The sequence below is a fragment of the Crassostrea angulata genome, chromosome 1, assembly GCF_025612915.1.
Source record: "Crassostrea angulata isolate pt1a10 chromosome 1, ASM2561291v2, whole genome shotgun sequence".
In the NCBI taxonomy this organism is placed as follows: Eukaryota; Metazoa; Mollusca; class Bivalvia; order Ostreida; family Ostreidae; genus Magallana; species Magallana angulata.
The window spans coordinates 6710464-6727877 of NC_069111.1; the positions used below are offsets into that span (position 1 = coordinate 6710464).

Here is a 17414-nt window from a genome sequence, read left to right on the forward strand (position 1 = left end):
GTAGTTTAGCATAAATTATCCTTATGGGAAGGAAAATATAAATTGCAAAAATCAAGGGGTAATTTTCTTTCAAATCGAAGTTATTACGAAAATAATAATGAAGGAAAGGCGTGTTTCAATCGGGCTCGGCATCCGGTAAAATGGGTAGGCAAGACTTGGCCTGGGCAAAACAAAATATTGGCAGTTATTAATCTGACAATCTCATTAAAATTTCAGGATATTTGATGGACTAGTATATTTGTATTCGCTGTAGATATTGCTGCAAAATAATGCTTATTTGGAATTGACGATTGCCGATCTGCCCCGGCATTTATTTTGCCACGGCCCGGGTTTGCATACCCATTTTACCAAGACTCGTATTCCATACTTCTAAAACGAGGTTCTTTGTTTAAAGCAGCCATGACATTATACGAAAAAGGGTCGAGCTGACTATGATGAATTTGCTTGTTGTGCAACAATTCGCGTATGAAGGGAAGTTTTGAAACATGAAAAATATATTGGTGCCGATTTTGTGAAGTAAATTGAGGCTAAATATTTCAATGCGTTGACAGTTTTCACACATGACGTTGGTGTTAGCTTGTTCTGATTTTCATTTCGTTTTCATTATTTATGCTTTGTAACCTGGAAACTATCGTCTGTATTTCGTGATTTTTACGTATCAAATCAATCAGAGACTTCGGTAAATCAAACAGTTACGTTAACTGTTTACCTGCGCAAATTAAGCAAAATCTGATGTAGGGGTACTGAAATACAATTCATTCTATCGGTAATTCGGCATTATCTTTTGCGTAGTGGTAGATTAATGCAATAGGTTTTGTTGAGATGCTCGGCATTTCCTCTAGTTTATTCAGTTTAAATAGAGTTTGATATCGCTTACGGAAATATGTAGGTATATCCATGTATATATATATATATATATATGATTCATTTCGAAAAAATAAATTGTGTTCTTTATTTGTTATACATGTAGTGCATGTTGTTTACAATTTCTATTTACTAACCATATTTGAGTGTTAAGCTTCGAATTATAAGCAAGATACAGAGATTTGCTCACAATTCTATGTTTGTACACAGATCTTAAAAGCTAAAGATTAAAAAAGTATAAAAAATTGTCAATATTTATTACGAAAATTTTCAAAATCTGTTCTTCCAGAAACCCACTTATTGAATTGTAAACTTAACCTTTTTAGCTCACCTGAGGATGGGGCCACAATGGGGGGGTCGAAGTTTAACAAATGAATATATAGAGTAACTCTTTAGAAATCTTCTTCTCAGAAACTAATCGGCCAGGAAAGCTGAAACTTGTGTGGAAGCATCCTCAGGTAGTGTAGATTCAAAGATGTGAAAATCATGACCCCTGGGGGTAGGGTGGGGTCACAATGGAGGGTCGAAGTTTAACATATTAATATAAAAAGTAATTCTTTAAAAATCTTCTTCTCAAAAACTAATCGGCCAGGAAAGCTGACACTTGTGTGGATGTATCCTTAGGAAGTGAAGATTCAAATTTGTGGAAATCATGACCCCCGAGGGTAAGGTGGGGCCACAATAGGGGATCGACGTTTTACATAGGAATATAAAAAGTAATTCTTTAAAAATCTTCTTCTCAGAAACTAATCAGACAGGAAAGCTGACACTTGTGTGGATGCATCCTCAGGTAGTGTAAATTTTAAAGTTGTGAAAATCATGACCCACGGGGGTAGGGTGGGGCCACAATGGGGGATCGAAGTTTAACATAGGAATATATACAGTAAATCTTTAAAAATCTTCTTATCAGAAACTAATTCGCCGGCAAAGCTGAAACTTGTGTGGAAGCATCCTCAGGTAGTGTAGATTCAAAGTTGTGAAAATCTTGATCCCTGGGGGTAGGTTGGGGCCACAATGGGGGATCGAAGTTTAACATATGATTATATACAGTAAATCTTTAAAAATCTTCTTCTCAGAAACTAATTAGCCAGGAAAGCTAAAACTTGTGTGGAAGCATACTCAGGTAGTGTAGATTCAAATTTGTGAAAATCATGACCCCTGGGGGTAGGTTTGGGCCACAATGGGAGGTCGATGTTTTACATAGGAATAAACAGAGTTATTCTTTAAAAATCTTCTTCTCAGAAACTAATCAGCCAGGAAAGCTGAAACTCGTGTGAAAGCATCCTCAGGTAGTGTAGATTCAAAGTTGTGAAAATAATGATCCCCAGGGGTAGAGTGGGGCCACAATGGGGGGGGGGGGTCAAAGTTTAACAAAGGAATATATAGGGTAAATCTTTAAAAATCTTCTCAGAAACTAATCAGCCAGACGATTCTTTATAATTGTTAAGACTTTGGCCCCAGGACAATTCTTTGGCCTCACGAGAAGGTTCAGAGTTTGATGTACGTTTACATCCCATATATAAACTATTGTTAGGGATCTTTTTTAGATCTGCAATACTCAACATATGATATGACTATAAAATCATCCTGTTAGAAAAGGGACTTATGATTATAAGCATAAGAATATCCAGGGGAAAATGGATTTTATTTATACAGGATTTACATGAATGATTGTACATTGTCCAGATAGTTTGTATTATGACTCCATTGAGCTGATTTTATCATACCGCTTGTTCCTCAGGTGAGCGATGTGGCCCATGGGCCTCTTGTTTATAAAACACATAAAAGTTGCACTCCTTCAAAGGGAAAACGTTGAAATGAAGGGGAAACATGTTATGAACTTAATCCTATATTTCTATCATGTAGGCTGAAAATACTTTTTTGCTGGCTCTCGACGGGGACGTGGATTTCACACCTGGTGCAGTGAGATTACTATTGGACAGAATGAAAAAGAATCAGCGAGTGGGAGCTTCCTGTGGGAGAATACATCCCATCGGAAGTGGTCAGTTCTAGTGATCTGTTGTTGTATCATTCACTATATATTGAAAAGGATTGAAATCATTGTTTAAAAAAAATATCCGAATTTTGTAAGAATTTATTAGCAGCAAAGCCCTTTTAATATAAATACGAATAAACCTTATAAGCCCAAAAAATTTTAGGACTGTTTTTAACAATTACATTTGATGCAGCTCTACAGCGTTAAACGAATATAAACAACTTTATGTAAAGTGCACTTAAATATGTGCTCATTTGGCATGGATAAGATCCTATCAAGATGACTTTAAATTATAAAAGAAGTAGTTTTGACCTGAATGTTTACTGTTACATGACAACAATTTCTAATCAAAAACCAGCATTTGTTGATTTTTTTTTAAAACCACCAATACCAATTTACTTCCAGAGATTTATTTAAACCCATTTCCATTGATGTGCCATTTTGATTGGTTAAAAAATATAATGCAAAGAAATAAGAAGTTGGCTTTATTGTTGGGAGAGTGAAAAATCCTTTAAATACAGGAAAAACTATATTATTATGCAAAATATTATCATTATTTCTTTTAAAAAAAACCAGAATATAGTTAAAGCGCTAAATATTTAATCGATGTCATTTTAGAATGATTTTGCCACCAAAAGAATCCTATAAAATGACTACTTTTAAAATACATGTGGTACTTTAATTTGCTATTTAGGCCCAATGGTGTGGTATCAGAAGTTTGAGTATGCCGTCGCTCATTGGCTACAGAAATCCACAGAGCATGTACTTGGCTGTGTGCTGTGCTCTCCGGGATGTTTTAGTTTATTCCGCGGCTCCGCTCTGATGGATGACAATGTAATGAGGAAATATACCATTTTACCGACCGAAGCTTCCCATCATCTTATGTATGACCAAGGTGAGGACATGCATTGCGATAATCATCACCACACAATTTAGAGTTAGATATTTTAAAATAAAATGCCAAATAAACATTTAAGGTAAACATTTTTTTCATCTTGATTAGTTCAATTGCATTATGAGGCTTATTTGTATTTAAAATATTTAGGTGAGGACCGCTGGTTGTGCACTCTTCTGTTACAACAAGGTTACAGAGTAGACTATGCTGCAGCATCAGATGCTTTCACGTACGCCCCAGAGGGCTTTAACGAGTACTTCAACCAGCGCAGGAGATGGACGCCTTCAACTATAGCTAATATTTTGGATCTTCTGCAGGATGGCAGGAACACAGTTGCATCAAACAATAACATTAGTTGGCTGTACATCGTCTATCAAGGTTATTCCCTTGATATCTTATTAGCTGATATCAATCTTCACAGATATAGTATTATAAATATTGAAGTTTCTATATTCTGAATGCCTGTTTAATGTTATCTTAAAGTACAAATGATGTAAAAATACGCAATAAACACTGAAGCTAAATGAGGCTAAATTCGATTCAAAATCATTAGCATTATGTCATATTTATTGTGTTTATAAATTCAGTTGGATTGAGATTGCAATTGAGAAAAAAGTGCCATTTTTCTGTGAAATTGTTTTAAAATTTTGTTTTTTATGTGTAAATTTTCCGTTTTATTGAAAAAATGAGTGAGAAAATGATGTACTACTTCCAATCTAAAGAAGGTGTTCTGTATTTTGTAGCTGCTTTAATGGTTTCCACCATCATTGGTCCAGCAACTGTGTTGATGATGATCGCCGGGGCCCTACTTACTGTCTTCAGCATAGACCTGACCACCTCCTACATTATATCTCTAATCCCAGCAATAATATTCTTTATCATTTGCTTTGTCTTCGATACCAAGATTCAATTAATTGTAGCTCAAATTCTTAGTGGGGTTTACGTTTTCATTATGATGGTGGTTTTTGTTGGGGCAATCATTACTGCGGTCACCTTAACGCCTTACCATCCAAGTGTTATCTTCTTATCTGGACTAGTTTTCATTTTTCTGATAGCGGCAGCATTCCATCCAAGAGAATTCCATAACTTGATTTTTGGAATTCTCTATTTTCTTTGGGTGCCATCTGGTTTTCTTGTGCTGATTATATATTCATTGTGTAACCTTCATGTTGTATCCTGGGGAACACGTGAAGTTCCAAAGAAAAAAACCAAAGCTGAACTTGCAAAAGAAGAAGAAGAGAAGAAAGCTAAAGAGGAACAAAAGAAGAAGGAATCTTTTTGGAATAAGTTTTTTCCTTTTTTCACCTTGGTCCAAGACTTAAAACAAACAATTACTGAAAAAGTGACGTCAGATAAAGGCAAAGAGCACGATAAACTAACGGAAGTGTTGATTAAAATGAACGAAAATTTAGAAAAAATTACTAAAAAGAAAGATGATGGTGTTGAATTGGAAAATGTAGTGGTGGAAGAAAACAAACCTAAGAAAAAGGAAAAGAAATCAGTCCGGTTTTCAGACAAAAACGAAGTACATACTTTTGTTTACAATATAGTTTATTCTATAAAGTTTAGAAATGTTTGTCATTTTCATGGTTAACAAAACAAAGATATTATATGAAATCAGTTTGAATATTAAATCAAGTAATTTTTCCAGTTCAACAGTACATAATTACGCAGATGCCTTTTGTATAAAATCGTAAAAAGGCTAGGTTAACATTATCACCCAAAGTAGGATAAAATATTTTATAAAGCTAAAATGATAACAACAATGTCAATTTTATTTCTGAACAATTTTTAACATCTGTTTTAAGGAGAAAGAATTGGAGGAATTTGATGAGGAAACATATATGGAACAGAAAGTAGAAAAAAAGAAAAGGGATGACCTGGTTAACCCTGCTTGGGTTGAAGACGAAACTTTCAGCGGTGGTGAATTGATGCAAATGAATATTGAGGAAAGAAACTTTTGGGAAGGGTTTGTCAATAAGTAAGAACCAATAATTAAATACATAGTCTTCATTTAAACCAACTAGCAGCCAAATTTTGACTAAGGATATGTAAACGAGGTGAATTTATGTGTCGCAAAATCAAAACCGCTTTTTATGATATTGACAGGTATTTGTATCCTCTTGAAAAAAATAAAGAAAAGGAAAAGAAAGACTTAGAAAATTTGATGGAGCTAAGGAATAATGTGTGTGGAGGAATGGCCCTCATCAATATTTTGTGGGTTGCTATCAACTTCATGTTTCAATACAAGAAACCAACAGTCATTGATATTCCACTGTCTGTAAGTACTTACATACATTATTCTTCTGTTGTCAGCAAAGAAAGCCTATCATTTTTCAAAACTGCATTTCAGTATTTCGTTATAAAAAAAAACTTTTTAAGTTTACCTTGGCATTGTGCTAGACTGAAAGTGAAAAGTGTATAAATTGTTATACAAAGATTCTATAGCCACTGGGTGAAAACAATTTTCTTCAATATCCAACTTTTATGGTTTTGGATTATTTTTGTAATCTTGAAGACCCTTTTTGGGGTACGCTACTTGCTAAACGAGCCAAATATAGATATTGTGTGTTGTTTCTCCCGTTTTATTTCCTTGTTCCCGTCAATTATAGTAAGATAGATATATCGCAGCTTAACACGTCATAATTGTGTGAATAAACTCCTATATCGTATCCTGCTATTATCCATTTTCTCTAGCCAAATGTCTTTTACTTCAAATTTCACTGCATAAGCCAACTTTAATATATCAGCTATGTATTTTGAATGCTGAATTTTTTTAAAATGAACTTCTCTATACAATTATTACTACTGTAGAAGCACATATATTCGTTGGGTTAAAATTTCGTTGTTTTTAAACCAAATAAAATTTCGTTGGGATTTAATTTCGTCATATCGTAATCTTTTAAAAGTTGTCAAAATGATTTATCACGGTCTTATACGTACATAACGAACGATATCGAGCGCGTGGAATTATAAATTCCGATTTGAGTGTCTCTTACCTACGGCAAAATTCAGTAGTGAGCTGAGTAGTTCTAACGATTTAATTTACTACACTTGAATTCCCGGTCATTCTATAGATCATTCCTGATGTGCAAACATGTCTTTGTTGAAGTGGGTAAAAAGTTCTAAAATAACTGAACCTTCATCCCCTGGACTTCCTTCGCCGAGTCGAGCTTCAACCGAAAGGAAGCGATTGCTATAACTGCAGCCAATAATGCAATAGAAAGCTTGGGTGATTCTCCAAAATCATCGCCGTCAAGACCCTGCAAACGTAAACGGGGGGAATATGTGGGGGAAGACAAAAGTGCACAGCACTGGCATTATTCGATGTTTTTAAACCTCATCAAGACAAGGAATTTATTAACTTGCTTCACAAAAACAAAATCCGCACGATTTTTGTTCCGCCTTCTACTACCGAAGAATTACAACCATGTGATCGGTCCGTGAACGGAAAACTTAAGTCGATACTAAAACAAAAGTTCGTTAGCTGGTACTCTGAACAGGTTTCCTCACAGCTCTCTAACGGTGTACCTGTGGAGAAAATTAGTATAATTGACCTGCGTGTCAGTAAAATTAAACCCGCCCACGCCAACTGGCTGTTACACGCGTTTGATGTTTTGTCTACAGACAATGAGTGTATACTTAACGGGTTTCAGCTAGCCGGAATATCGGGGCACTTGGGTGTTAACGTGTCATAATTACCGTAAGCAGATCTATGTACAGTAAGATACTATACATGTAGTAATAACGGTAAAACTACTATCTTGCATTTTAATACTTGTTTATATTTTAACGAACGTTTACATATCGATGTTCTGAGATGATCCATGTACATCAATATCAATGGTGATCGTGATCTTATGTACGATGGAAATATGTTTGTGTATCAATAAAAAAGAAACATTACAACTCCGTTGTTTGAATACTTGGGTTAAAAATTCGTCATGGATTTAATTTCGTTGATTCATATTGCCAACGAAAATAACGAAATTAAATCCTCGACGAATATTTCTGCTTCTACAGGATTATATTTCCAAAGTAAAATTAAAAAAAAATCGACCTACAGACTCTGTTCTCTAAAGCAGAGACTGTGTGGTGTTTGAATTATTTCTTCTCCTTATGCATATAGAATCCCAAATTTTAATTATTGGATGTGAAATGTTTTTGTACTTTTAAAATTTACAATACTATTTTAAAGTTATTTAGATTGTACATGTAAATAACAGATGTCATGTTTTCAAGTTGTTACATGTAAGATTTATCCAATATTTTGATTTCTTTTTGGACAGTATGGAAAAGAAGAGGAGGATTTGGATAAGCAGCAAGCTGAAAATGTCCTCAAAGTTGACGTCGTAGGACTGATGTTCATTATCTTTTTCCTTTTTATACTTCTCATCCAGTTTTTGGGAATGATTGTTCATAGGTAAGTTGTGAATTTTTAATCAAGATTAAATCTATTTATGAAAAAAGACTGTAGTTTAAATTACAGATTCAATAATTGTGATGTTCTCAATGTACTTTTCTCATTAGGTCACCATTATTCTACATGATATAATAAATTGTGGATATTATAAAATTATTGATTAAACAAAACAATGGTAAATCTAAGAAATAACAACTGTCAATGATTCGCTTGCATTTAGTAATATTTCATCAAAGTTTGAGTATTCATGCCAATATAAACAGTTATACTATTTTTGTTACATAAGCTGTTACTGCTAGATAATATTTTTTTTTCAATTTGTTGCGATTAAATAATTCATTGTATAGTGTATTGTCCTTGTTAACAAAACATAAACATTTACATAGGTTTACAGACTACTTGTAGAATGTTTTTAAAATGATCATAAATAAAAAAATATATAAAAAGAGAATATTTGATTGTATTTCAGATATGTATTTAGAGGTGTGAACAACAAATTTGTCATTTTAAAGATTTTTCATTCTATTATAATCAATACTTTTCTCGATAGATGGGGGACATTTATGCATCTCATAGCTATCACTGAAATTCCAAGTCCGTTTGGAAAGACTGTAGCTGATGTAGAAATGTCTGGTGATTCGTTCAAGAAGGGAAAGGGAAAAATTGCGCTGGAATTTTGTGAAAAAATGATGACTGAACCAATGCCTGATTATCCAAGTGATGATGAATCTATTGAAGAAAACAGAAAACAACAAGAACGAGATTTAGTCCGTGAACAAATAAAAAATAATGCAGAGACAGGTAAAATGTTGGGTTTACCTTTTGTATTGTTTCGAATATAAATGGTTTACTAAATCGATGAAGAAGGGGGTAAGGAAACTTGTATTTGATAATAATGAGCATTGTATTATACGTTGCATATGGAATTAGTAGATTATATGGTGCATGATACTTATCGGGCTGAATCCTCCAAAAGTCCGAGGTGCTATACAAAGACCTGTTGAAAGTTATGATTGTTGCCTCTTCCAGTTGTATTGGTCGTTACTAGAGAAAAGTGTCGTCTATTAAACCTAATAGTGTTTTAATATACATAATAATAGAGAGAATTGGGCTATAATGAATACAGAATTTATACTTTTTATATAAACTGGGTTAGAACAGCTAACGCTTTCAATAAATCCATATGCGGTTTATAAAGCGTAAACGTTCAGTGCATTTATTTTTGCATAAACTCTCTAGCCATATGTAATTTTTTTCATACAATAATGTAATATATCGCGTATACTAAATATAATAACTGTTTACTCTGAGGTATAAAGACCAACATTGTTAACAATTATTTACACAGTTTACTAAATTAATTTGTAGGCACAAAAGACAGAGCTGGTCAACTTAACATTGGAGCATCATTACGAAATACAATGATGGGGAGGGAAAGTATGAGGGAATCGTACTCTAACCAACTTCGCCGGTCAGCGCATCAAGTGTCAATGGATAATGCAGATTTCTTGAAAAAATCTGTAAAATACCTTGAAGAAGCGAAGTTACCAAAAGAAGATAAAGCTACTGGTGTAAGGTACAGGAAAAAGGGGCAGGTTTTAAACCCCAACATTGGTAAAACGTTACCAGAAAATGAAAGTTCTGGCGTTAGAAGGTTTGGATCTACAGCTCCTGCGCAGAGAGATTTCATGGAAAAGATACAGAAAAATAGAAGTATTGCAGAGAAATATAAATTAAATGCATCTCAAAGAAATGTAGGAGAGAATTTGGGCCAGTCTTTCAGAGGCGGTGAAAGTGTAAACATGGAGGACGATGACATTTACGATGAGATACCCGCCTCAGGGACTCTCGGTCGAATGTGGGCCAAGAAATTACGCAATTTTAACCAGCCTTCTTCTACTCAACGGAATGGAAGAAACAGTGGATTTGTAAGCATACCTTTAGATACTTTTATAACTTCTTTATAAGCAGTGGCAAACAACTGCCCATTGTCGGAAAGTATTTGAATGTGTATCTGCATCATCATTCAATGCTTTGTACATGTAAATAGCGTGTATTGGTGAAGTACCTTAACCAGATTTTTATCGCAAGTGTTTTTTTCAATGATTTTTTGTGCTGTGTCATTATGAAAAATCAAGCAAGTCCCAAGGTAAAAATTCATTTACTGTCATTAAATTACTGTCTTTCGTTTTTGTGTATAAAATACGATGAAAAGGATATTTTACTAACTTTTTGAATGCATACTTCTAAGAAGTAGATATTTTATTGGTTCTCTCGAGAATGTAAAATGGAAGACCAATTGCAATTTATCGGGAGTAGTGGGTCCAATTTATAATCATTTTTATACTCATTGAACGGTATGAAAGCAGGTCGACTTGGTTAGCTTCGCTGTAAGCATGTGAGCTGCGTGCACTTTAATGTTTAAGCTACGATTGTTGTCTTTTTCAGAACCAGTTACTTAGCTGAGTAGGTACAGTCCAATTCTGCAAATTGACAATCCTGTTTGGGACCAGAAAGTGTTTACTATTATCTAAAGGAAAAGTAAATAAACTATTTTCACAAAGAAAATATTCTATTAATATGTCATTCTGGATGTTAATTTTTAGGCTGATTGTCAAAAGATTACACATGCATGTAAATTTGATCTTCGCTCCTTAATTTATTTCTGTTTTTACCATTTATATTGTTATGCTGACTGGACTAAGTAGGTTTTATATTTTAACGAACATTATTGCCTATGTAAAATATGTAGTTTGTGAATATTGTTGAAATTTGTGATTAAAATGTCTATGTTACCCAATTAAACCATGTAAAACAATCAAATATATTTTTGAAACAATGAATTTAAAAAGATTTATCGATAAAATTTATTTTTAAAATTACAAATAACAAGAAAGATACCATGGGAAAACTTTTTAACATCTAAATGAAACTAGTAGTGGTATTTTTACTATAATCCTATAATTGTGTTTCTTCCAGTTAATGTTTGCCCCAAATATGTGCAGCCGTCTAATAAAAAAAACTTATATGACAGCTACAGATAACTTATTAGAGGGTTGCAGGACAATAGAAATTTTTCGGAATCGGTTTAACAAAAGATGACGTCACAAAAATGTTTTAAGTGAATTTCTGGATATGGAGGGTGGGAATGCTTTGTCATATTTTGATTTGATTTGTGGTAACAAGTTATTAATATGATAAAGCGGGTAAAATCTTACGTGATTCTGAAAAATAAAGTAAATACTAGTATATATCATAATGTATAATTTACTAGTTTGTAGTGTTTCTCCCCTGTATCGCACTACCTGTGTTATTCTTAAGGTGTTAAACAATAAATTTATTTATTCATTTGCAAATGTAATGTCTTTATTCTTGTTTGCAACCTACTATAGTCGTCCAGAAAGCTAACAGTTTTACTTGTCTCTGTCCATTATTTTTCTATCCATATTTTTTTTCGGAATGGATTCCAATAGGTTATCGGTGAATTGTTCTCAGATTATGAAGTATTTTATATTGTACATAGGCCAAAAAAGAACAAAGGATTACAAAACAAATTGTTTTAAAATAGACGACACGAGCTTGTACCCCCTCAAAATACGAAATGAAATGAAAAAATGACAATTACAAACCGTCGACGAACCATCTCAAAATACAAATTCAAAGCAGAGCAACGCGAACCTCCAGGTATGATCAGGTGGCAAAGAGGAGTGAGCATCCTCTGCTGACCGGTCACACCCGCCGTGTGCTCTTTGTCGTAATCCAGAAAAAACCTGGAAAAGTCGGTAGACAATTAGGTGATTATGGTCTAACAATTAGTATGAAAAACGTCAGTCAGCATGCGACCCAGTGGAAGATTGTATTTGCTCACAAGGTCGTTATATCGACCAGAGAACTTTTGAAAAGAAAACTTCAAACGAGACTGTTGATAGTCCTGTTTTATCAACTTGTTTCTCAGTTGCTTGCCTCGCCTTAGAAACTGTTAATACGAAAGTTAGAAATGAATTCGGACCAAGTAATCAAATATTGAGGCCTTATTGTCTGGCAATATTTGCTGAATCCAGGAAACAGTTACTTGTTTACAAATCTGGCAACGTCAGTCAGTGTGACATCAAGTTCAAGACAGAAGGCATTTACGACACATTACATGGGATACAAAGTTGTTTAATTGAAATATTAGCCATAGTATGTGTATAATTGGGTATGCATATTTTATCACGAACTCGGCGATTATTCTTTGCAAATCTAATTTTAAAACAAACACGGCCAGGATCGGTATTATGTCTTTGTTTGAAACATTACCATGAGATAGTAATTTTTTTAAACTCCTAAAAAATACAATCTTTTAATATAAGATTATTTCCTGTACTATAATAATAAGGTTCGGCACCGTCTCAAAAAGGCTTATATTAAAGACAGTTTTTCTGCTACTATTTTCTAGCTACGATTAATGCAAAATGTAAAAAAACGTACAAATATATTCGTTCGCCACTTCCTACTTTTATGTTAGGTCGATAAATCCAGAAAGGGAATGTTTCAATTTTCAGATGCAAACTGCGTAAAATATTACTCAAAATTAAAATTTACGGATCCAAACGCTACAAGAAAATTCTGGCAAACTAAAAAAAAAACTTTTGAACGAATTAAAACATGTATATATATTCTCTGAGTTTGAAGTCCTCGATTAACGTTGTCCTTATGTATAAAACTGGATCCTAAAGATTTCGAAATCAAAACATACATTATTTAATCCATGAATTAACATTAATTTTAATCCTAAAGGATCACACAATCCGGGATCTTCTATTGTTGTACGTACAAAGGTGACCAATGTACAGGGATTTAGAACTATGCTCACCTTTGCGCAGGTTTTTTCATGACGCAGTGTGGACTAATAGGACCAATGCAAAAAAAACATTGTTAAACTAGATATACATGGCTACATTATCTTCCTTTATACAACACATTCGCAAAATCAAAATGACATGTTTTGCCTTTTTATAAGGTTACCTAAATCTCTCTCTCTCTCTCTCTCTCTCTCTCTCTCTCTCTCTCTCTCAAAACAATGATCCTAACAATTTTTGGATATCATTTGTATTCTGTATAAACTACTTATTTTTAGATTGCGATTGGTGGTTTCTCCTTCTTAAAATGAAATTATAGATCAAATTTTACCTCTGATTAAATTAGGTTAAACCAGTTAAATGTAATGTTTATATTTCTGCATATTTAAATGTTAATGCGTATGCCCATCCTATCTACTTTATAAAAACCATGTTGAAGTTGCAAAAGCAATCAGATTAGGGTTTATTTGTATTCTGTGTAAATGTTGAGCAGTAGAGTTGTTTAAATATGACTCAGTTTTAGATTGCGATTGGTTTTTTCTCCTTCTTAAAATAAAATTATAGATCAAAATTTTGTCCCCCGCCGCAACGCGGAGCGGGGACATAGAAATGCCGGGCGTCCGTCCGTGGGTCCGTGGGTCCGTGGGTCCGTGTGTCCGTGAGTCCGTGTGTCCGTGTTTCCGTCCGTCACACTTTTTTGTAAGCGCTCTCATGCCAAAAATTTTGACGGATTTTCATTAAATTTATACAAAATGTTTATACCACTATTACCTTGGTCAGATCGAAAATCAGCATTGGTCGATATTTTTTGTTGGAGTTATGGGACTTTGACCACAATAATGACTCCGTTTTATCCAAAAATTGACCTTGTAAGCGCTCTCATGCCTACAAATGTTGACGGATTTTCATTAAATTTATACCAAATGTTTATACCACTAATACCTTGGTCAAGTTCCTAAATCAGCCTTGGTCGATAGACTCGATACTAGTATACTGCTTGAGCGGCGGGGGACCCAGGAATTCTATTCTTGTACCTCTGGTTAATATAGGTTAAACCAGGTACTTGTTATGTTTATATTTCTGCATATTCAAATGTAAATACTTATGTCCATCAGCTACTTTATAATCAAAGAACTGAAGTACTAAAAGCTTTTGGTGTATCTTTATGTATAGTGTGTAGTAAAGACTGAAATCTCTCTCTCTCTCTCCATGTATCTTTCTCTCTCTCTCTTATGCTTTTAATGTCGGCAAAATGTCGGAGAGCGACCAAATTTTGTAAGCGGCTATAAACAAAAATATGTCTGTGTAGTAGAAAGAAGTTCAAGAGTTGCTGCCTTGAATTTTGCAACAAGCGTTATATATTCAATCCACAAAGTCTTGTTTTTAAAACACGTTATTAATAAGAAAACTGAAAAAAAGATAAAAAATTCTCTCGGAATTAAAAAAACAAAACAAAATGCCAACACTTTTGACAAAACGTGGCTCTTTGTGTAACTATTTGGTATAGCGGAAGCTTTTATTTTGACGCTGTATGGTTTTTTGTTTACTTTTGAAGTTGTGCTATTTATAGTAACATTGGCGATTTGCCTGCCTACAGCCAGGACTCTGCTTTCAGCAGAGCCCGGCTAAAAATCATGTTGTAGATGCAAACGCAATCAAATTAGAAAATAAAATTACATAAGACAATATACAGCTTCTTAAAAGAGCTTTTTAAAAGGGATTTTAACGTCTGTTTAGCATTGTTCTATGCTGTTTAATCTATCAAAGTCTTTTATTCAGTAGGTATTTGTTTAGTGAGATTCTAAGCACGTGAACAAATAATGATGAGTTGTCAGTCGTCCTTGTTCTCTGTCATAGTTTCAGTTTCATCATGTACGTGACCACGACAAACCATACTTAGTTCTCAAGCACCAATTGTTCTACTGCATTCAAAGAAAACAATGCCCGATTGTAGATTGTGACGAGGTAAAGGAAGTGATCTTCAAAAGAATGAGAAAAGGTCGACTACAGGAGAAAAACGGTGAAATACGAGAATTCTGAACAGTTTTGGAAGTCTTGCTTTAGAATATGAGCTTTAGTATTTAAATACATGCACCACCCAAAATAATATAACATGTACACGATATCAGATGAAAAAATGACAGAAAAACAGAAAAGGAGAGACATTTTATATTTTTGTTAAGGAGGTTGGCACCTGAAATACTAGTAATGTCAATCATCCAAAAACATCTTGGATATAAAGATTGGGACTTAAGATATTCATTTATTTTTTGTGATCTATGTCACAGCCATTTTTTGAAAATGTGGGGTCCTAGACAGATATGATAATTTTCCTGACAATATTACTTAAATTTGGCATTGAAATTGATTATTTGAAGAAATCAAACAAATATTTATAGTTTGAACTATAATTATTTAGTTATGATTTCAATACAGTATGAACTTAAACACATGTAGTGACTATAAAAGTACTATCCAAGTCAAAGTTTAAAAAACTTGCTTTACTGATGGCTTCAAATGTCAGTACATAATGCAGAAAATAGAAAATTATTAGTAATGCCAACTTTCCAAAACTTTGCATACAAATAGTCATATATTTAATGCCTCATATCAAAGTAAAAATAAGTAGGGGTCACGTCTAAAAAATTTGAGATATGACATGAAATAAGCTAATTTTAGGCCAAAATTGGTGTTAATTTTAAAATATAATTCCTTACAAAACTCTGTAAATATATGATTTTATTTTAACAATTCTATTTAATATGGTTTATTTGGCATTGTAAAATATAAATAAATTAAAAGAATCAATATATGATGTATTATTTTTTAATAAGAGGTGACATAAAATAGTTACCCAAAAAGAGAGGAGAGAACATCTTTAAAGAAAATGTTAAGTGTTGTTTCTTTTGGACAACATTAAAGAGAGAGTGTTTATTCTTTTAGACTTTAAAATCAACAGCATGTATAGGGAACTACAACCTGTCATATCGTCTTGAATTATTGTATTGATGAGAGCAATGGGACCTTTTGAAAAATCGCATTCATCATACCATCCAACGTATTCAAAGAACAAAGACCGATATAAGCTTTAAGATGTTTTTCAAAATGTTTAAAATACACTGATGATGCATTGAAAGGGTCTGATGTATTTTTTATTTCTTTTTCAATTTTCCTGATTCAGATTCTCTGCACATGCCAGCCTAAACGTACTCTTGCCTCTACATTTTGCCACAAAGACTATTTTACATAAATATTTGCAAGTAAAGCCGCTAAAACCTATCAATATCATTCTTTACGTTTTAAAGGTTGTGAACACAGTATTGATCTTCTTCAATGATGTGTACGCGTACAGTTTGCCTAATAAGTAAAAAAAAAACCATATGGGTTGCACATAGAAAAAACGCGAACTTTAAAACGTCAATATCACATCACAATCGCATGTTTCATGCATTGATTTTGTGTGAAATGATATTCAGCAATTCGGCACATCCGTTATTCGAAGTATCCCAGCTATTATTTCTTTGAACTGCTTAATTGTGTACTGACATTTAATAGCAACAAAAAAATATTTTAAATATATTTGCTTCTTATTCATTTTTATCGGGTTACAAATCATTGCTTACGCTTCAAATGAATACTGATTATAAAATGAAATATTTTCGCAAACTTCTTTTTATAAACTTTTTTGAACTATCGCTGTCTAAAGCATCTGACCTAACGTTATCACAAGAATGAACTTGATAACAAAAGTCGAAGACCCTCATAAACTAGAAAACGAAATGACATTTTTTGCTTTGCAACAATGACATTTTCTAAATTTTGAATTAGCAGGGTATTTGTTATTACAGTAGTGAAGCTACATTACAATACTGTCAGTATGAGCTTAAACATATTTAATATTGTTGAAAACCATTTTTGGGAGTTGATTTTAATCAACTCTCCTATGCAGTTACTCATACAAACCGAAAGTGAAACAGTGTTTGGACCTCAGCACAAATCATTGCTGCTGACAAGACTTAGTTCTTGATAAAAATTGATAAGTTCAATTTAATGTATGCTAAAGCATTGTTTTTCATTGTTTTTTATTTATAAATACCTGGAAAATAGTCAGATTTTAAATGGTAAGAACAATTTAAATATTTTTTGTAGTCGTATGTATTCCTACGCCAGAGTTCAATATAGTATCGTTCAACTCGACGCTCGGCTGTCTCAGTAAATCCTTGTCGGAGATTTACGGTGTCATCCGAGCGTTTGGTTGAATGAGACTAGAGTTCAATACAATCTAATTAAAATTAGATGTTCTGAATCCGCTACCGCTTTTTTACGTTCTGAATCCGCTACCGCTGAGAAGCGGTAGCGGATTCAGAACGTCTAATTTTAATTAGATTGAGTTCA

At 33.4% G+C, this 17414-nt stretch overlaps 1 protein-coding gene across 3 annotated transcripts in view; it reads left to right on the forward strand.

Moving 5' to 3' along the window:
- The window catches only part of LOC128173400 (uncharacterized), a 44827-nt gene extending 33293 nt beyond the window's left edge, over nt 1–11534 (forward strand). For 2 of the 3 annotated variants that reach the window (XM_052839080.1, XM_052839088.1), the window contains 10 exons: nt 2731–2866; nt 3555–3755; nt 3906–4133; nt 4499–5280; nt 5564–5736; nt 5865–6036; nt 8045–8178; nt 8729–8979; nt 9547–10106; nt 10627–11534. In XM_052839080.1, the coding sequence (XP_052695040.1) occupies nt 2731–2866; nt 3555–3755; nt 3906–4133; nt 4499–5280; nt 5564–5736; nt 5865–6036; nt 8045–8178; nt 8729–8979; nt 9547–10106; nt 10627–10644 (2655 nt within the window). In that variant the 3' untranslated portion in view covers nt 10645–11534. Of the gene's footprint in view, nt 1–2730; nt 2867–3554; nt 3756–3905; nt 4134–4498; nt 5281–5563; nt 5737–5864; nt 6037–8044; nt 8179–8728; nt 8980–9546; nt 10161–10626 lie in introns of those variants that run through there. The other variant, XM_052839073.1, reaches the window with a different exon arrangement.
- The last annotated feature ends 5880 nt before the right edge of the window (nt 11535–17414 follow it).